At 35.6% G+C, this 22,466-nt stretch overlaps 1 protein-coding gene across 2 annotated transcripts in view; it reads right to left on the bottom strand.

Annotated features, from left to right (window-relative positions):
- The window catches only part of SLC24A4 (solute carrier family 24 member 4), a 247,777-nt gene that overhangs the window by 84,118 nt on the left and 141,193 nt on the right, over positions 1-22,466 (bottom strand). For both annotated transcript variants that reach the window (XM_003756144.4, XM_031952298.1), the window contains exons 3-5: positions 7,137-7,213; positions 3,125-3,199; positions 2,274-2,358 (exon numbers count right to left, since the gene is read on the bottom strand). In XM_003756144.4, the coding sequence (XP_003756192.4) occupies positions 2,274-2,358; positions 3,125-3,199; positions 7,137-7,213 (237 nt within the window). The remainder of the gene's footprint in view (positions 1-2,273; positions 2,359-3,124; positions 3,200-7,136; positions 7,214-22,466) is intronic.

Genomic DNA, 22,466 nt, shown 5'->3' with positions numbered 1-22,466 from the left:
TATATATAATATATTATAATATATATATATATAATTATATATATATTATAATATATTATATAACTATACCACTTCCCTCAACATTGTGTGGTTGCCAAGGAAAAATATAGTTGCCCAATTGTTATCCCACTGAACCTTCTACCATTTAAAAAAAATCAATCTCTTTATAAAACACTCTTCTGTATAACAATCTCAGGGTAAAGTATACAAAATCACTGTGAGAAAACACAAAGTAGTAGTAGTATTAATAATAATAATAATAATAATAATAATGATGACAATAAATAGTTAGCAGTTAGATAGCACCTGCTATGTAGTAGGATAAGTATTTTACTGTGCTAAGTTTATAAATATGACTTCATTTGATCCACTTGTCCAAGATCACATAACTAGTGAGTGTCTGGGATTTGAATTCAGGCTTTCTGGATTCCAGTCCCAATGTTCTATCCACTACTCTATGAACTCTATGAATACTGGGAGTATCCTTATCTGCCATCACACTACTTTTAGGAGGTTCTAATCAAGTTTGTCATCGCATCTCATTTTCATAGATGGGAAAACTAAGTCGGAGTGGCAAATATTTGACACCTTGAATGAAAAGCAGAATTGGGAAAATAAGCATGATCAGGTATGGATTTAACAGGTCACCCCTCTGTCTTCAGAGAAGTCTATGTTTCAACTACTCTAGAATGACAAGAATCTGTTTAATTTTAAAAGATGCTCTAGAGCAGTTCTTAACTAGTTTGTGTCTTGGATCTCTTTAGCAGTCTGACAAAGCCTACTGATCCTTCTGAGAATAATGTCTTAAACGCTGAGTACAAAGGATTACAAAGAAAACCACAGCTTAGTGAAAATAAAAATGTAATTTTTTTTCTCCATCCAAGATTATGAAACTTCTAAAATCTATCCTTGGACCCCTTGAGTTGATAGATTTCAAGTTAAGAACTTCTGTTCCAAAGGAAGAGCTATGATAATATCTTAAGCTTATAAAGTACTTTATGGTTATGTCACTTTTTATATATTATCTAATTCAGCTTTATAATAAGCCAGTGAGGCAGGCAGAGCAGGTCTTATTAGTTCCACCATGTGGAAGAGGAAACTATGAACCTTGAGAAGTTAAAGTGACTTACTTATGGAACAACCAGGTTTCACAATGGTTGGAGCACCCTGGCTGGAGTCAAGGAGACCTGAATTCAAATATGGCTTTGGATACTTACTATGGGACTCTGGACAAATCACTTAAAACCATGTTTGCTCCAGTTTCTCCATATTTAAATGGAGATAAGAATTTCTATCTCCCAGGATTGTGGTAGAGATCAAATAAGATAATATTTATAAAGTGCCTGGCACATAATAGTCATTATATGAATGCATATTCCTTTCCCTAATAGCTAGAGAACTGAACCTAGAGTCCAGGAAGACCTCAGTTCAAATTTGGACTCAGATTCTTACTAGTTTTGTCATTTAATTTGTCCGTCTTGGTTTCTCCATTTATAAAATGGAAATAATAGCATTTAATTCCCAGGATTATGATAAGGATTAAATGAGACAATAATTATAAAATACATAGCACAGCTTCTGGTACACAGTAAATGCTATATTAATGTTACTTATTATTATTATTTAAATAGTGAATGAAATTTTTAAAAAAACAAGTTCATGGGATTCCAGGCTAAGGCGATTGTAGATAGAACACTAGGTCTGGAGTCAGGAAAACCTGAGTTCAATTTTGACCTTAAAGATGTTTAGATGTCTAACCACGGCAAGTCACTTAAACAAATTTGCCTCAGTTTCCCATCATTAAAATGGGGATAATAATAATCCCAGGGTTATGGTGAAGATAAAATGAGATCATCATTATAAAGCATTTAGCACAGGGCCTGAAACATAGTAAATGTTCTGTTAACATGAGCAATCCTCATCATCGTCACTGCTGAAAGGGACTTTGCAGGGAATACCAGGGCCAGGACCGTAATCCAGATCTGCTCCCTACAAGGCCAGAATTCTTTCTATTACCTCCCACCGCTTCCCTGAGCACCCCTCCTGTTCCTTCTTTAGTCTCCTGCATATAAACCCCACACAGACTATCCGTAACATTCACATTTCTACAGCACTGTGAGGGTTACACAGGGCTTTGTCAGAATAACGTGGGGAGGGTAAGCAGTATCAGTTCTATTTTTCTGATGATGAAACTGAGGCTGAAAGGATCTTAGAGACAGGTCCTTGGACCTGTATCACTGTCTGCAGTAACCTGGAGAGGATGGATTTCTTACCTATGACAGAAGCAAAGAGCTCCGGTGTAGAGCTGCCCGCAGCCATAAATGTGGCTCCAGCGACATCTTCACTCAGGTGAAGTTTCTGAAACAAATGTGTCAATATAGTGATCAGTTAGCTGTATCATGGAGTTCCAAGGGACTGATCAGGCCGGTGGTGAGACATTCAGAAAGAGCAAGAGAAAGCCCAGGACATTAACTGATCAAGAAAAAAGGAAATTCAACTATTTTCCTCAGGCTTTGAGATCAGTTGAAGCCCCAGCACATATCAGGAACACAGGCTCCAGAGCTTAAAGTAAATGTTTAGGCCTGTAGCATAAAATCTGGAGTTGAGAGGGATCTTAGAAATCATGTCAAGAAGGAACATGAACCAAAAGAAAAGGAAATGATTTGTTTGCGAGCTCACACATCAAGTTAGCAACATGATCAATATTAGAACCCACATCCTGATACCTGGCCCAACGTGCCTTCAATAACATAATTCTTTGTCACCTCTCTTTCTAACATACCTTACCTTTGAAATTCTTTACTATGCCTATGTTATTTCCTAATCTCCTCCGTTTTTTCCCTCCGTCAAACCTCATTTAACCTACTAAATTTCTATCCATTCTTCAAAATTTGATAAAAGTACATTCTAAGATACCACACTGAGTTCCAAACCGAGAAATTTCATGCAGGGCAGATAGCACGAGAGCAGTATGTGGATGCATTCATTAGCACTGGATGAAATTAATGGGAAGTATTTTGAGTCATGGTCCTTCTCTGCTTTTTCATCTAAAATTCTGTATCTCCCCAACTCACTCCCCCCTCAAATTATTTCACCAAACCACTTAAGATTTACTTTCACTTACCTCACAGATTTTTTCCAATGAAGGAACGAAAAAGTCATCACACACTATAGCCAAGGCATAGAACATATAAAGTGCCTGAAAAAGAAAAGGAGGGCATATCACTTGATCGCTCATGTATTGCCAACATGTGGCTAGTTATTTAATGTTCAAGTAACAGGGGACAGAAGCTAAGCAGTTGGATTATAATATAGATAAGAGTTGCATATTTCTAAACGGGAAGAAGCCTTTGAGACCCTCTCAATTAAGGCCTTTTTTTTTAAACAAGGGAGAAAACTGAGGCTAAAAGGGGAGGTGATGCTTACGGCACACACTGCTAAGTAGCAGAGATAGCCCTATAACTCAGATCTCCTGACCCTCAATTCAATGGGTATTCCACTTCAATGTACTCTCTCTTTTGAAAAGGATTCCACTCATTTTAATCATGGGTTAAAATTAAATGGCACTTGAAAGGGTCTTAAATGACAAAATTATCATCTCAGATTCATACTTGAAGGTTTGAAAAGTTCTTTCTTACCAAAAATCCTATGAGAAAAGAAGTATTCAAGTATATTCAAGAAGCAGCTCAAATTCTGTCTATTGCAAGAGACATTTCCCAGACTCCCAGTAACAGTTTCTTCTCAATGAGATTCCCTTTAACCAACCGTATGTGTGTGTGTGTGTGTGTGTGTGTGTGTGTGTGTGTGTGTGTGATTCATCTTCCTGTGTTTAAATCTGGCCTCAAACACTTACTTATTAGCTGTGTGACCCTGGGCAAGTGACTTAACTCTATTTACCTCAGTTTGCTCGTCTGCAAAAAAAAAAAAAAAAAAAAAAATGAGCTGGAGAACAAAATAGCAAACCACTCAAAAAGAAAAAAATCATGAAGAATGCTTGTTGATTGATAGACAATCCCATTTTACTGATGACAAAAATGTATTATCTATGTGGTAGAGATATAATATTCCCTCTCCCAAGTGCAGGAGCTCCTTCTTGCCCTGGGAAAACTGATCTTACTGAACATGACAGGAAGGTGGAGGAGGGAAATCTATCTTTGCATTACCAGTACTTAACTTGTTTATAGTAGGAACCTAATCAATATTTATTAAATTGGTTCACATTAATCAACCACAGCTATTTCTAAAACCACTGAAATTCTAGTTCTAGCACTACCCCTTCGGACAGAACCTTTTGATGCAGTAGTCCTTGAAGGCTGGAATAGAATAGCTTCCTCTTATCATAAGTTCCCTGTCCTTTGAGGAGAAAACATCTATGCCAGCAATCAGCTGTGACATCAAAAAGCAGGATCTGAAACGGGCTTTTATGGGACCTGGAAGGAAATGTTTCAGGGGGGAGGGGAAGCTTTGATCAATTAAAAAATAGACTCCATAGTTTTGATTTGCCCCCTTTCCCATGTGCTCAGTCAGGTAATTGTTTTCCCAAGTCACCAAAAAGCTCCTCTTTTTGGAGCTCAGTCCTAGTGTTTACAAGAGTCAAATTAGAGCAAAATCTTTTGAAGTGAAATTTGATTTTACCCCTTGTTTAAAATATGTAAATGAGATGTATTGGGGTATCATGGATAGGAGCATTAACTTGGGAGCCAGGAGCCTCTGGGATTCATTCCAGATCTATGTAATCTTGAACATGGACTTTCTCTCTGGGCTATAGTTTCCCCAACTTTAAAAGGGGGGTTCATCTTATCCAAAGGTGGTAGTTGTTCTTGTTCTTCCTCCTCCTTCTCCTTGTTCTTGTTCTTGTTCTTCTCCTCCTCCTCCTCTTCCTCCTTTTTGGTATCATGGATCCCTTTGGCAAGCTAGTGAAACCTATTGACCCTTCTCAGGAATATATGTTGAAATGCACAAATAGATTGTATTACAAAAGTTAATGAAAATAAAGATATATTTTCCCCATCCAAGTTCATGACTCCATGAAATCTCCACAGAGTTTTATGGATCCAAGATTAAGAACCTCTGGATTAAAGGATTCATCAAGCCTTCTCTAGAACAAACTTTCTCTCCCCCTTCCATTTACTCATTCATTCATTCATTTATCCATCTATCTATCTATCTATCTATCTATCTATCTATTCATTTAATTACCTGCTCATCTATCTATCTATTTATTTTTCTATCTACTCATTTATTTATTTATTCATTCATCCATCTACTTACCTATCTATCTATCTATTTACCTATCTATTAGTACACGTTGCTTTATGAATCATGTTGGGAGAGAAAAAACAGAACAAAAGAGAAAAACCATGAGAGAGGAAAAAAAACACCAGAAAAAAAGAAGTGAACGTAGCATGTGTTTATTTGCATTCAATCTCCATAGTTCTTTTTCTGGATGTAGATGGTACTTCCTATTCAAAGTTTATTGGGATTGCCTTAGATCACTCAAACGAACTAACTTTCTCTGAGTCTGTGCAACTATGAATGCCCACTCAAGTTGTTCTGTCATCCCAGTCTGGATCCTCATTTCAAACTTTTCCATTGAAAGTCTCAGGCCATATAGAGTTTTTCTTTCTACAAAGGATGTGACAGTCTTGCTCACAGAAGACAGCATCAGAGATTTTAGTCCCAGGGAGAAAGTTGATTCGTGGTCTTTTCAACTATACTTTTGGTCACAAATCAACACTTCCTCTAACATAAAACTGCAATTGTAAAGGGAGATGGTGAATTTTTTCCTTGTCTATTGGACCTTGCTGAGCAATACAAAAATTACCCACAGATATCCCAGAGCATTGTGTTAAGATGCAAAAAGTTGGGCAATTAGCAGGTCTCAGATCAGTTGAAAATAGAATTGTAACTCAATTAAATAAATATCTGTTCTTGTTGTTTAGTCATGTCTGAGTCTTTATGACCCCATTTGGAGTTTTCTTGGCAAAGATACCTAGGGGGTTGTCATTTTTTTCTCCATCCCATTTGACAGATGGCTAAATTGGGGCAAACAGGGTTAAAGGACTTGCTATGGTCAAATGGTTAGTGTCTGAGATTGGATTTGAACTTAGGTTAATAAGAAAAAAACCTTGCATTTCATCTAGGAGCAACATTCAATCTTTAGCAAGGGTCAGTATGATTGGTCTTTGATACTAAAAACCAAAATAGTCAGAATAATCAAATGGCTGGCCCACAGCAATGAGCTTAATCATGTTCAGCCTTGAACTTGTCACTCAACACCCTTCCCATTGTATATATAAACAAATAGCATATACAAATATAATTTACTCCTGGTTATCTTCATGAATGCAGTTAGAACAAAAAGAAAAGTTAATCCCCAAGTCTTTTGGTTCAATTTTAGAACATTTTATGTCCTCAAGTTCCCTTCATGCTGTGATTTTTGGCTAACTTAGGATTCAAAAAATTCTGAATTTAAAAAACCTGAAATAAAATTAGCATTTCAAAATAAAGTAGATTAAAAAAGGTAGATTGTGCATTAAATTATCCATTTCTTTTGTGTAAATCTTGCTTTTTTCTTTGGAATTTATAATAAATTCAATGTGTAATTTTCAGAATTGTCTTGTTTATCTGTGTTTCCTTCTGTTTAGGGTAAAATTTTAAAAAGATTTTTCATTTCTTAGGCACATCCATACTAATGGCCCTGGATGATCAGAAGTTAGTTTGGGCTTCATTTAGAAATCAGCCTAGGTTATCCATTGCATCTTGAGTGATCGCTAGTTGTCTTTTGTCTTACCACTGGACTTCAATGACTTTGTGCTACTATGACTCATTTAAATCCAGTTCATTTGCGAATCATGACATCACCCTCATGATTTCACTGGCTCTCTTCAAGAATGATGGACAAATAACAATCTGTTATGTACAATCCAAAATGGACAATCAAACTCTATAGGTCCCTGTTTCCCCAATTTTGGCTTATCAGTGTAATTTGTTTAACACCGAACCTTATTTTGAATTATCATCACTGGGTGTGTGTCCTGCATCATGTCCTAACAAAAAAAGGAATGAAATTCCTCCCTCCCCTCTGCTTGCTCTTCCCCATACTAGCGGGACCAAAAGCAAAATGGTTAACTTACTCCAAGAATGTGTAGCAAGACTGCTCCATGCTGCCGTTCCTTATTGGAAAACAAATCTGTGGGGAACTCATGGATTGCTGAAAGAGAGGAAAAGAGAACTTGCTGTGAATATGAGGCTTTAAATCCATGCTTTAAAAAATTGTAGTTTGTGGTCTGATCATGGCAATGGGCTTTATACACTGGATTAAACTAAACAGCTCGGAATAAGCTTATACTGTCTCCTTGTCTGGAATATGGTAGATACCTGAGGAAAGCTTTAACTTTTTCAAGATCAGTAACTTGATCATATTATAATGTTTCATATAACAAGCACTCCTTCTTTAAAGGAAACTCAATAGAAAATTGCTACCTGCTCTTATGATATATTTTGAATTTTGGCTACTGTGATGTGCCTCATATCCCAGTTTAAGGTTATAGAGCAGGATCGATGTCTTTTTCTTTGTATTTTCTTCTAGGACTTTGGACATAATAGCTGCCTAATAAATGCTCAAACAATGAAGGAATGAGCATTAAAATCTCAGATTTCCAAAAAGACAATCTGGAGATTACTACTTGCTGAACATAGAGATTTATTACTATTTCTTTTAATATAAAATTTCTTTAAAATGTGTTCATTTAAACATTTATTGAGTAGTTACTAATGCTAGGCCTTTTAAGGGATCTAATTTCAAAATTCCATTTTTTATGAAGCTGTTTCAGAACCAATTACAATCTCTGGGGATTACATCTAGCCCTATGATTGCATACACTAGGTCTATCTGCCACCCTGCTCCTTTTTAAGCATTCTGGCGAGAATGGATCCTGGAGGACGCTCCTCAAAGTAGTTCTTGTTCTTTTGCATGAAATATAGAATAAGGCTTTTAAAATTACAGGATCATTTTCTTATGTAAGGCTGTGGAAACCAAGGCAGGCAAATGCTCTTTCAGCAGAGTCATACATCAAAACTTCTGAGGATCAATATAAACTTATGTGAAAGAACTCACTAAATATTCATACCCTTTCACCCTGTTTTACAGATGAAAAGACTGAGGCTTTTAATGGCATATATGTTTTTCCCCAATGTTATAATGAAATCACTTTAACAGAATTGCTTTTACCAGCTCAAGCTCAATGTTCTATTGAAAAATTGCTCTGCTCTTCAGAGGTAACGGGTGGGGGAAAAAGAGAGAGACAGAGACAGAGAGACAGGGATACAAAAAGAGAAAGAGAGAGACATGCACACATACACAGAGACTGAGAGATCGAGGGGGGAGAGAAACAAAGTACACAAATGTATTTTTTCTTCAATGTTAAAAAGCTTTTCATTCCTTGCAACTGCAATTTTTTTTGCATGAAATAATTTAGCAGTGTTGGATATGTGAATTTAAACTGATCAAAGTCAGTGTTTGTCAAACTTTAAAAACCTTCAACTTAATGGGAAAACTGACAACTGGTTTATCAAATGCTGGCAGTGTGGATGTAGTCACTAGAAACTTGGATGTTGGAGGGTCTGGGGAATAGCTGGACAAATTGTGTGCATGAATATAATGATATATTATAGACACATAAAAATGAATGATGAATATAACAACTAGAGAAACTTGGGTAGATTTTTCTACAGATGAAAATGAGTAGAAACAAGATATTGCCATGCATGTGATCACAATAGTCAAACAGGTGTGTAATCTTATTTATTTGGACTTCCCTTCATTTATACAGATTGCAACCTATTCATGCCTGCCCATCCTGTTAAACTCTCATCCATACTTTGTCCAAGCATGTCCAAACTTTTTTTTTTTTTTTTTAAATAGGAATCTACTCAAAGTACACAAAGCTTCTTCATTTTCTCCTATTATTTGCCAGGGTGTCAGTTCTTCTGGTCATTCATCTGTTCTCTTTCATTCTTGTAGTAGTCCATATTTTCTCATCATTATGTTATGAAGTTTTAAACTTGTGTTCTTCTCTATATATTTTTAATATAAAATATGTTCCTTCAAACATTTGTTTCCCATTGATTATATTTTGCAGACTGCTCATACCCATCATGCATGTATCTTTCCATTGCTCTCTATGATACTACTTTTAGTTTTGGGGAAGTACTTCATGTCTTACAGTCAACACAGCCACAATAATAAAATAACTACAGAAATGTAAAGAAAAATAACATTTAGAGACAGTAGGATGCAGGTCAGTGTTAACCAGTCTTGATTCAAGAAGGGATCAAGATTATATTTCTCTTTTCTCAGAAGAGAGATAATAAACTTTAAGTGTGTCAGAAATTACATGTTGTTAAGATATGTATTAGTTTGTTTTGCTTAAGCAAAGAGAGGATTCTATGTGAATGGGAGGTGTTAAAGAGAACTGTTAGCAATATAAAGAAAGCACATTAATAAAACATGAAATGACAAAAAATTTCATGAGGAAGAAATAATCAGATGTAAACACAGATATTAGTCAAGTAACATCCAACGAATAAGTCATAGTGTTTATTAAGTGCTTACTATAGTCATTAGTCAATATATATATTTATTAAGCATGTATTACTATATGCCAGTACTCTGCTAAGCACAAGAGATATAAAGAATCCAAAGGATAGTCCTTATTTTCTATTACAGTCTACTGGTGGCACAACATGCAAACAACTAAATTGGGGATAATCTCAGAGAGAAGAAACCTTAAGTTCAAGGCGAGTCTAGGACAGGTTTCTTGCAAAATATGGGACTTAAGCTGAGACTTAGAAGACACTAGGGAAGCCAGGAAGCAGAGATGAGGAAGGATGTTCCAGGTATGGGAGATAGCCAGTGTAAAATGATTTAGGTCGCTATTGCTGTTGACACTCTACCAATCTATCATTTAACAGAAAATAAAAGTTGATATTTAGGGAAAAAAGAAAAGAAAGAACATTGGGATGGGAATTTTAACTCTTATTTTTTAATAGTACTTTATTCATAACAATCTCACTAGGTAGGTGGTGAAATAATTATTTCTATTTTACTCTTGAGGGAATTGATTTTCTAAGAGATTAAGCAAACTGCTAGGATCAAGCATTTGGACAGGTTTGATAAACACTTAATGTTTTTCATTCATTCATTTATTCACTCCACCCATTCTCATTTTAAAAGATCTTCTCCCATTCTAAACCACAATCTTGAGAAATATTACTAACTTGCCCACTTTAAGTCACACAACTAATTAGTGATCTAATAAATACTATTTATTCTAAACAATGGTAAATAATGCTAAATATTCTTTTTTATCCAACTATACTGCTCTTTCCTTTTTTTGTCTTTAAAATAAGAAAATTAGACTAGGACCATTAAAAAAAAGAAACTATAAAATAAGGGAGACAGAGTTGGAAAGAGAAAGAAAATCCCAAACTAGGGAGTGATTGGGCTGGGCATTATTAAAATATCTCAGATTTCTAAGAAAACCTTTCTTTTCTCAAAGCCTGTTGGAAAGAAGTTCCCCCACCCCAAGCTAATAATTGGGTTGGAATCTCAAAGAAGCTTGTGCGGAGACGTAATTTCAACTATGAATCTCATTTGGTTGCCTTTAACCCATCAATCATTGGCTTTGAAAGTAACTGGGACGAGTCTTCCTGCCAGCATCAATTGGTTGGGAGTGGGGAGGCAGGAGCTGGAGGCAGAGAGGAAGGGGGAAGCTGGCTCCAAGAGATTATTCTTTTGTGATTGAAAAACAAATATTGCTGCAAGAGAACAAAGCCCACCTGATCCTGCTATTAGGCCTGGCTGCTGCTAGAGCAAGGAGGAAGACAAGGCTGAGATGGAATGGTTAATGGCTATTTCAGGAAACCACAGTTCTCATCTTCATTTCCCTTAGGGGCAGGGGTCAAGACATTAATCATTTAAAATATTTATGAAGACTGCAGGCAAAATTCTCCCAGAAAATGGACTCTCTCATAGTAATAGGGTAGAAGTCAGACCCAGAGCATCCATACAGTGCTGATGTTTGAGAAGTTTTAAGTTAAGGAAGGGTAATTGTGAGGAGAGCATTGGATTTAAAGTCTGGGGGTCTCAAATTCTACCTCTGACAATTATATATTCACCTCTCTGAGACTCAGTTTCCACAGCTATAAAGTGGGGAAAATGAACACAGGCGCCACTTGCCTTGGGAAGGTTGTTGAGAGCAAAGTGCTTTCTAAACCTCACAATGCTATAGAAATCTGAGTTTCTGTTGTTAATGGACTCTTAGGAACCAGGAGGCAAAAACCCTGGGGTGGAACAAGGACATGAGCTGGGTAACAATCATCTCAGTTTTATGGGCCTTCAGTTTTCCTATTCCGGAAAATTATTTAATAAGACCTGAATAAGGATTTTTAATTCTTTTTTTTTTTTTTTTTGAAGAGGGGGCAGTTTGTCATAGTCCCCCCAGGGCAGACTGGTCAAACTCATCTCTTCTCCAAATAGTTGCCTTAAATTCACATATTATAAAAAATTCAAATAAAGATAAATAAATATTTTTATTTTTAAAATTTTATTTAATTTTTATTATTTAAATAAATATAAATAAATAAATAAAATTCTGAAGAAAACCAATTATATTGAAATAAAAATGTAATTTTCCCCCATCCAAGTTCATGGATTCCCTGAAATCTATCTACAATTCCTACGTGGATGACAGGTTTCTGAACTAGATGAACTTTATATTCTTCCCAATGCTGCTGTTGCAATAATGTGATTTATGGTGTGGGGTTTGTCACCAAATAATGGCAGGCACCAAAAGTTGGGGTTCAGTCATGTGAAGAACTCACAATGGCCATTCTCTTTGGAAAAAGGTAGATTTATCTAGGGGAATAGGTCACAGATAAAATGAAGGGACACATAGACACTGGGAGTGGTAAATATGAATTAGAGTGGGAGAACATACGAAAGACGAGTTCCTCAGCAGAACTCACAATTTCCCAGTAGGAAGGGAGTGCCCCATGTCCTGAGCGGGCAGGCTAAATCCTGAGAAGGACTTAGTGCCCTAAAAGAGTTAATTAGCTGTGAGGAGGAGAAATGGGGTTGGGAGGGGAAGTGGAGTCAGGGGAGATACCACGTGGCATGGGGGGCACCATGAGGCAGAACTAGGCTGACACAAAGGAAGGTCACGGCAAAGCTTTGGGCCATAAGTTGTTTTATAGGGAAATTTTAGTTCAGGGGCTTGACATCACTTGGATTTCTGACTTTAGAAGGTGGGACCAAGGAACTAAACAGATCTCCATTATCAAAGCCTTCTTCCTGCTTGCCTAAGGAATTAATTTTTATCAATTTTTCTGCTAACCACATTTAACATTGAAGATCTCATCAGAGACAAGGGGGATAAAGCCATGACATGCAAATGAATTGGATTTAGGTGAGGGAATGCTATGCAAGGTCCCTGATTCTTTCCTCCAGAGCCATCTGGGTCCAGTGGCCAGAAGCAGATCTGGACAAAAGGAAATGGCTCTGGAGGCAGTGGGAGATCTGGGCCTTAATAAGCTAAGGTCTTCAAAAGGTCTCAGTCTGACTTAGGCCACAGTCAGGTTAAGGCTAGATAGCCATTGCGGCAAAGAATCCCCTCTTTCACCCAGTCAAAAAAAAATCCCAATTCTAGAATACTATATTTTAAAATCCCTTCTTCTAAAATAGCTTTTGAACTTATTGAAATTTCTGTTAAGAAATTTCAAATAACAAGCATCCAGAATCTTCTCCCCTCTGTAAAATCCTGCTTTTTATGTCTTCTTTCCTGAACTTCCTGAGTTCACAGAAGTATGGAATTTTAGCACTGAGAGAATTCGGAGATCATCTTTTTTTGTACCAGTCAGGAGGTTGGACACGTATACCTTAAATAGTCACATGAAATGGTCTGAACAATGAGACACTTATCTTGAGGCCAGTAGAAGTCTACTGTGCTCACATGTACATTCTAAAATAAATAAAATAAAATTCTAATCTCCTGGGATTGGAAGACAGGGAGTGGGGAGATGAGGTCAGTAAGATGAAAGATCCCAAGTTTAGAACATATGGAACAGGGAAAGAGAAGAACCCCTTATTTTCTTTCTGATTCTCTTGCAAAGATTGTTCCTTCTCCTATAAATACACAGCAACATAGCAAATGTTTATAATTATAGTTTTCGTTCACCAGGCTTCTATGGACAGATGAAATAAGCAAAATCAGGAAAACAATATATACAATGAAAACAACAAAGTAAACAGAAAAGAACAATAACATAAAACTGAATACTATGTAATTATGACTAAGTTTGGCTCCAGAAAAAAGATGAAAAAAATGCATCTCCTTCCCTTCTTTGCAGAAATGGAGGACCTTAGATGAGGATATTGTATATCAGACTCAGATGATATATTGGTCAATTTGACTAAACTTTTTCTCTCTATTTTTAAAAAAATTATTTGTTATCAGGGATTTTTGAGGCAACTAGGTATCTGAGTAGATAGTGTTAAACCTAAAGGAAGACCTGAGTTCAAATCCATATTCAACTACTTATTTGCTATGTGACATTGGAAAAGTTGCTTAATCTCTTTCTACCTCTGTTTCCTCATATGTAAAGGGAGGAAGAGAAGAAGCATTTATTAATGTCTACTACATGCCAGGCATTGTGGTAGGCATTCTACCAATCTTATTTCATTTGAGGCTAATAATATCATTTTCTTCCCACGATTGTCATTAGGATAAAATGAGATAATATTTGAATTTTATAAATCTTAAAGTACTATATATAAATATTGACTGTTATTATAATTATACTTAATGGTTCACTGGCTAAGAGAGAGAGGAGAGATTTACTTAAAAATTAAGGTAATGTTTTTTTAAATGTACATTTAAAAAAAATAACAACCAAAAAACTCATTTCCCTTTGGGTGGGATTGACAAAACAACATAACCACTTTTCCCCTTTCCCCATAAATATTCAGAATCATCTACCTGAAAATGAATTTTGTGTACTTCAAAGTAATCATCTGAAGAGTCATGGACTTATTCCAATGAGGGTGCCATCATTCAAAATATGTATAGACTCTTCCTTGTATATGGTCTTCAAAATATATAGCAGTAACATAGAAGAGGGTTTACTTAGCCCCTGATCGTAGAAGTAGAAGCAAAAGGTAGAAGCTTCAGGAATAGATTCTGCTTTAATAAGAGGGGGAAAAGTGCTAAAAATCACAGCCAACCAAAACCCAAATCAGTTAACTTGATTGTGAGTCCTCCAAACCTACAGATAATGAAGTAGAAGATGACTACTCTGAAGATGTTGTATTATGGAATTCATGATTCAGGTATTTGTTAGACAAGGTGACTTCTGAGGTCCATCCCCAGAGACATTTCCCCTGCACTATTGAAAAACCCAGTTCAGATCTGTATAGATCAGAGCAAAGTGTATGCAATAGACTTGTAGTTAAGAGAGCAAAAAGATTGGGATCAGAACTCCACTTTTGTTACATATTACTGGTTTTAGTAATGAGTAATTACTATTACTAGTTATGAATTTGGAATTGCTAGTTATTGCAAATTACCACTTGACTATGGTAAGCAATCTGATATAGATTATATATAGGCAATTATATAAAACACATTTCTGTAAAAGAAAAGTTGAACCAATATAAAAGAAAAGAAGGGAAAAAAAGGAAGGGGAAGTTAAGAAAGAAATGAAGAGAGAAGGAAGAAGGAAAGAAGGAAGAGAAAGAAAGAAATATGTTTCAGTTTGTCTTCAGGAGATGAATATCATTTTTAAATTTTTTTTATTAAATAACTTTTTATTGACAGAACCCATGCCAGGATAATTTTTTACAACTTGCACTCACTTCTGTTCCGATTTTTCCCCTCCCTCCCTCCACCCTCTCCCCAAGATGGCAAGCAGTCCTATACATGTTAAATAGATTACAGTAGATCTTGGATACAATATATGTGTGCAGAACCGAACAGTTTTCTTGTTGCTCAGGGAGAATTGGATTTAGAAGGTATAAATAACCTGGGAAGAATAACAAAAATGCAAGCAGTTTACATTCATTTCCTAGTGTTCTTTCTTTGGGTGTAGCTGCTTCTGTCCATCCTTGATCAATTGAAACTAAGTTAGATCTTGTCTTTGTTGAAGAAATCCACTTCCATCAGAATACATCCTCATACAGTATCGTGGTTGAGGTATATAATGAAATATTTCCTGGTTCTGCTCATTTTGCTCAGCATCAGTTCATGTAGGTCTTGCCAGTCCTCTCTGTATTCATCCTGCTGGTCATTTATTAATGAACAATAATATTCCATAACATTCATATGCCACAATTTACTCAACCATTCTCCAATTGATGGGCATCCATTCATTTTCCAGCTTCTCTGGCCACTACAAACAGGGCTGCCACAAACATTTTGGCACATACAGGTCCCTTTCCCTTTTTTAGTATCTCTTTGGGGTATAAGCCCAGTAGAGACACTGCTGGATCAAAGGGTATGCATAGTTTGATAACTTTTTGGGCATAGTTCCAAATTGCTCTCCAGAATGGCTGGATGTATTCACAATTCCACCAACAATGTATCAGTGTCCCTGTTTTCCCACATCCCCTCCAACTTTCTGCATTATCTTTCCCTGTCATTCTGGCCAATCTGACAGGTGTATAGTGGTATCTCAGAGCTGTCTTAATTTGCATTTCTCTGATCAATAGTGATTTGGAACACTCTTTCATATGAGTAGTAATAGTTTTAATTTCATCATCTGAAAATTGTCTGTTCATATCCTGTGACCATTTATCAATTGGAGAATGGCTTGATTTCTTATAAATTAGAGTCAATTCTCTATATATTTTGGAAATGAGTCCTTTATCAGAACCTTTGACTGTAAAAATGTTTTCCCAGTTTATTGTTTCCCTTCTAATCTTGCCTGCATTAGTTTTGTTTGTACAAAAACTTTTCAATTTGATATAATCAAAACTTTCAATTTTGTAGTCAATAGTGATCTCTATTTCTTCTTTGGTCATAAATTCCTTCCTCTTCCACAGGTCTGAGAGGTAAACTATTCTATGCTCTTCCAATTTATTTATGATCTCATTCTTTATGCCTAGATCATGAACCCATTTTGACCTTATCTTGGTGTACGGTGTTAAGTGTGGGTCAATGCCTAGTTTCTGCCATACTAATTTCCAATTTTCCCAGCAATTTTTGTCAAATAATGCATTCTCATCCCCAAAACTGGGGTCTTTGGGTTTGTCAAACACTAGATAATTAAAGTTATCGGGTGTTTTATCCTTTGAACCTAACCTATTCCATTGATCAACTAGTCTATTTCTTAGCCAATATCAGATAGTTTTAGTAACCACTGCCTTATATATTTTATATATTATATATATTTTAGATCTGGTACAGCTAGGCTACCTTCATTTGATTTTTTTTTTTCATTAATTCCCTTGAAATTCTTGATCTTTTGTTTTTCCATACGAACTTTGTTGTTATTTTTTCTAGGTCATCAAAATAGTTTTTGGGAAGTCTGATTGGTATAGCGCTAAATAAATAGATTAGTTTAGGTAGTATTGTCATCTTTATTATATTTGCTCGCCCAATCCAAGAGCATTTAATATTTTTCCAGTTAGTTAGATCAGACTTAATTTGTGTGGCAAGTGTTTTGTAGTTTTGTTCATAAAGTTTCTGATTTTCCCTTGGCAGATAGATTCTTAAATATTTTATACTATCAGTAGTTACTTTAAATGGGATTTCTCTTTGTAACTCTGACTGTTGGATATTTTTAGTGATATATAAGAATGCTGATGACTTATGTGGTTTTTTTTATAACCAGCAACTTTGCTAAAATTGTGGATTATTTCTAATAACTTTTTAGTAGAATCTCTGGGGTTCTCTAAGTATACCATCATATCATCAGCAAAGAGTGATAATTTGGTTTCCTCATTGCCTATTCTTATTCCTTTAATATCTTTCTCAGCTCTTATTGCCATAGCTACCATTTCTAATACAATATTAAATAGTAACGGTGATAGTGGGCAACCTTGTTTCACTCCTGATCTTATTGGGAATGGTGGCAGTTTGTCCCCATTACATATGATGCTTACTGCTGGTTTTAAATAGATGCTACTGATTATTTTAAGGAAAAGTCTATTTATTCCTATACTTTCAAGCTTTGGGATTGTCTTGGATCATTGTATTGCTGAAAATAGCTAAATCATTCACAATTTTTCATCATACAATATAGCTGTTACTATGCATAATATCCACTGGTTTTGTTTTATTCGCTCTGCATCAGTTCATTTAAAGTCTTTTTAGGTTTTTCTGAAATCATCTGCTTAAAGGTCTGAAAATCATAGGAAAATAGGTTTAGAACTAGACAAGTTCCTAGTGTACAGAAAGGATATGACCTTCCTTTTACAGATAAGAAAATTGAGAATCAGAGAAGTTAAATAACTTGATCAGTGTCGGTCAATGGCCAGCCTGGCATTCAAATTGGAGCTGGCAGTTGAACCAAGGGGAATTCTGATTCTAAATTCAAAGTGCTTTCCACTATATTATACTATTTCATATATATCTGGATTTCCTATTGTGACTTAGAATGACATTGGTAAGAGGTGTAATAACAACAATAATAATGATAATTCTTAGCCTTTACATAGTTAATAACAGCCAATATAAATTTATATAGAGCTCTGCAGATGTTACTTCATTTGATCTAATATGCAAAAAACAAATAAACAATTTTTTAGAATACAGAAAATCCTAATAAACTACTGGAGTGTCTCTATCCTAGGTTTGTGACTCCTTGATAGGTACTCATCATTATCATCATCTTCATCACCATCACCATCATCATTTTTCCCATGGCCTTATTGTTTTACTTTCTTTTTTCAGGAGACAGCTTATAATCCTTCAATGTGCTTAGTGGATAGGGACCCATCAAGCAAACATACCAAGTTTTCTTATTCAGCATTTTTTTTGTTGTTGCCATTACCTGAAAAGGCTAAGGATTAGATAACAGAGGGAACTTTCCATGTGGGAATGCCCTCCACCTGCCTCTCTTTAATGAATTCAATGGTTCTCAAACTGTGGTCCATGAAGTCAATACTATGTTCATAATTAATAAGATGTTTTAATTTTTTAATATGATAAATATCAATAGCCTTTATTTAAAAAAGCTCTTTGGGGGGAGGTATGTAAAATTCTGAGTACATTTTATTCACTAAGTCAAACTACTCAGTTTACTGGAGCACACAGACATTAAATGACTTGGCCAAGATCTCCTAAATAGTAGATGTCAGGGATTTGTACCTTGAGGTCTGTGAATTTATTTTACAAGGTTATAACTGTATTTCAACATAACAGTTGGTTTCCTTTACATATTTAAAAACATTATTTAAGGGCCCACAGGCTTCACCTGACTTTGGGGGTTTATGACATTTTAAAAAAGAAACCCTATATAAACTAATGTATTATTTAGTGTAAGAAAAAGAGACCAGGTGGTGGTAGAAGGATGTCTCTGATTTTACAAATGAGAAACTGAGGTACAAGGAGGTCTTACCCAAGGTCACATATAGAATAAATGGCACAGCAGGAATTCAAACTCAAATCGGCCAACTCCAACTTCAGGGTTCTTTCTGCTCTACCACATTGCCTCACAGTGACACATAAAGAGCACTAGCCTTGTGGTCAGCAGACCTGTTCAATACCCACCTTTGTCACTTAACACTGTGGCCATGGGCAAGATTGATTACTCTAAGTCCCAGGTTCCTCAGGATACACTGAGGATAATAATGTGGCTGTTCTCATAACGGTGTTGTGAGAACCAAAGAAGCTGAATGAATGGGAAAGTATTTGGAATCTCTAAAGGTAAATTTGTGAGATTTTGTCACCATTCCCTGAAACTGCCTTTTCCATCCCTTGCCTCTCTCACTGGGTCCTGGAGGTTGCTATGGTAGTGAGGGAAATCCTGAGTGGATTAGAGGCCCTTGTTAAGTATTATCTGTTCCTTTCTACTTATATTTCTAGGCCACCACCAATATAGCTTTTCTTTTTTTTTTTAAAGCCAAAATTAGATCAAAATTGAACAGAATGAGGGCAAAAGGGAACGATTAAAGGGAGGCTGATGGCAGGCTATTTGATGGATGAGGATAATCAAAAACTTGATTTTACTTCGTTTTCTTACATGTCATACACACTTTCCCACTACTTATGTGAAGAGAGTCATAGGCTCTGCAAAGGGGAATCTCCTCAAGATGGCAGGAAAGAAATAATTTTCTGTTGTCTCCTTCCCAAATGACTTCTTCAGTTATGATGAATGAAGATGTTTTGTGAGATGTAGAGTTTTTAATAGAGATGTACTTCTCTTAGATACTGAACTTTCGAAATATTTTAATTAGTCTTATTTCCTTTGGGGAATGTGGGCTGTGGATTGAATATTTAAAAACTCCTTGAACACACACACTCTCTGTCTCTTCTTCTCCCTCCTTCTCTCTCTTTTCCTCTTCCCCCCTCATCATTACTTACTTCTGTTAAAAATAATCAATACTCTAAGTCCTGTAAAAATTATTATAAATCCATCAGAATAAGCCTGGGAAGTTGGACCCATGTGATAAGTTAGAACAATGAATTTGGAGTCAAAGAACCTGGCAAGCCATGTGATCATTGGTAAGTAACTCTTGAACTTGAAACTTTTCAGTTGTAGTGATAATAGACTACCTTATTTGTAAGACTGTTATTTTACACGGAACTAGGGAAAAATAAAATACTAAATAATTTTTAAATTAAAAAGGATTATTGTAAGGAAAACAATTTTCAAATTTAATTATAATTTCAAATACCACAAACACCATTTTTATGTCTATCTATCTATCTATCTAACCCACACATATTTTGGAAACTACATCTCAATATCTCAAGGAGCCATAAATCCAGTCATAGGGCAAAAGATAATGATTGCGATCTTCCTTACAGAATCTCAGAGTTGGAAAAGACGAGGAGGGCCACCTAATCCAATCATCACCTTTATGCCATGGGTAACAGGGAACTCTACAGGTAGGAATGCCTTCTATCTGTCCATCTTAAATTAATGCAATGATTTTCAAAATGTGGACAATGAGGTCAATAGCATTTTCATAATAATACTAAGATATTTTAATTTTAATATGGTAAATATAAATAACACTATAAACAAAAAACTCATTGGAGGAGGCCCTCAATAATTTTTAAGAGTATAAGTGGTCCTTGAGACCAAAAAGTTTGGATATATTCCACAAAAAAACAAAACAAAACATAAAAAGAGATATTACATTTTTAAACTAAGTTAATATATGGCCTGCAGGGATCCTTATATATGAATTAGTAGTCCACCTTTCTGGGTTTGAATTTTTTGTCATCGTTCAGTTGTTTCAAACTGTGACCCTCCTTGGGGTTTTCTTGGCAAAGACATGAGAGTAGTTGCCATTTTCTTGAAACTGAGGCAAATAGAGTTAAATGACTTGCTTAGGACCACACAGTTATCAATGTTTGAGGCCTGATTTGAACTCAGAAGATGAATCTTCATGACTGCAAACCTGGCAGTCCATCCACTGTACCATCTAGATGCCCTTGAGTTTGACACCAATGTTTGATTATTTTTTTGCCTGTGCTTAAAAATATCCATGATGAGACATAAAATGAAATATTTTTTTACAAACAACTTTGCAAAACTTAAAACACTATGTAAATGTGAGTTGTTAGAGAAGCATTTATGCCAGAGGATGTAAACCTAAGATTTGTAAACTTTAAAAAATGATAATCCCATTTCAGTACCATTGGTTTCCTTTGTAATCCCATGTAATTTATTTTATGTTTCACTCTAATTGCCAAAGGGATCATGACCCAAACAAGGTTAAGAACCTCTGATCTGTCTTTTTTCCCCCTTTTTCTTTTTTTAAAGTAGTTTCTTTTTCTAAATGCACACAAAGATAGTTTTCAATGATCACCTTTTCAAAATCTTGTTCCAAATTTTTCTCCCTTTCTCCCCACTTCCTTTCCAAAGCAACAAGCATTCAATATAGGCTAAACGTGTGCAATTCTTTGTCTTTAAAAAATTTTTTTAATAATAACTTTTTATTTTCAAAATACTTACAAAGACATTTTCAACATTCACCCTTACAAAACCTTATATTCCAAAATTTCTCCCTCCCTTCCCCAGATACCAAGTATCCATATGGGTCCATATTTGTCACACTGCACAAGAAAAATGATCTGCCTTAATAGATGGTCTTTGCAACTTACATGGCTGAAAAAAATACATCCTTCTGTGGTCCACCTTTTCTGAAGAGCCTTGCTGAACTTAGATTGTAAGATCTTTGAGGGCGAGTTGTGTTAGTTTTGTTTTTGCATCTCTAGCAACAAACATAGTGACCAACACTTTTTGTGGTTGTTGAGTCATTTCAATTGTGCCCAATTCTTCATGACCCTATTTGAGTTTTCTTGGCAAACACCAGAGCAGTTTGCCATTTCTTTCTCCAGCTCATTTTACAGATATGGAAACTAAGGCAGACAGAGTCACACAGTTGGGAAATGTCTGAGGCCAGAGTGCAGTTCAGGAAGATGAATCTTCCTGATTCCAGGCCATGGAATCCACAATGATTGATTGATTGACTGATTAACTAGGCTGGATTTTATAGAAAGAGATAAATTTATATCACTGCATCCAGTTGTATTAGGACCTGTCATAGTTTGGGTTTTTTTAGAATAGTTTTCAAAATCACAAAGGATCTTCTCCTTACCAAAAGCAGTATTATAATAATGAAAACTAAATGTTCCACAAATTCAAAAGGAAAAAAAAATCTTTCTTTTGCCTCCAATTATATCTTTAAAAATAAGTTCTCTAAGAGTTAATGGCACATTTTAATAGCAGTAGTCTGATCTTATAGTAACCTCTTCTCCTTCCTAATCATGAGTAGAAATAAAAAATAATTAGATTTTAAAATAGGATTAACTGGAATGAATTAAAAAGAGAGAAAAAGGTTTAAAAGGAATTCATCTTTCTTCTGGCAAGGGCCAAGAGAAATTTAAGTTACCTGAAGTAAATTCAGTTCTGTTAATATAACAGAAACAATTATCCAAAAGCTAACACCTTAAAATTTCTGTGCAGCATCAATATAGGCTATTTCAAATAGCACTGGAGCAGTAAGGAGGGAGGAAAATGATAGCATAGGAAATGATGAATATACTGAGGAAGGGGAAACTCAAGCCCGTAGCAGGTATGGGAGAGGGAGGGAAGCAGGAAAAACTTACTTCTCTGGGAATATGATGTAATTCTCAACAGAAACATAATCAATTATGGGGCCTAGATAATAAAAACTCAGCCCAGGGTCCTCATGCCAGCCTTCTGCAGGTGTCTCACAGGTCACCAGTTTG

Source organism: Sarcophilus harrisii, chromosome 2, assembly GCF_902635505.1.
Source record: "Sarcophilus harrisii chromosome 2, mSarHar1.11, whole genome shotgun sequence".
NCBI lineage: Eukaryota > Metazoa > Chordata > Mammalia > Dasyuromorphia > Dasyuridae > Sarcophilus > Sarcophilus harrisii.
Note: the sequence above shows the minus strand (reverse complement) of the source record. Positions and strands in the feature narration are given on the sequence as shown.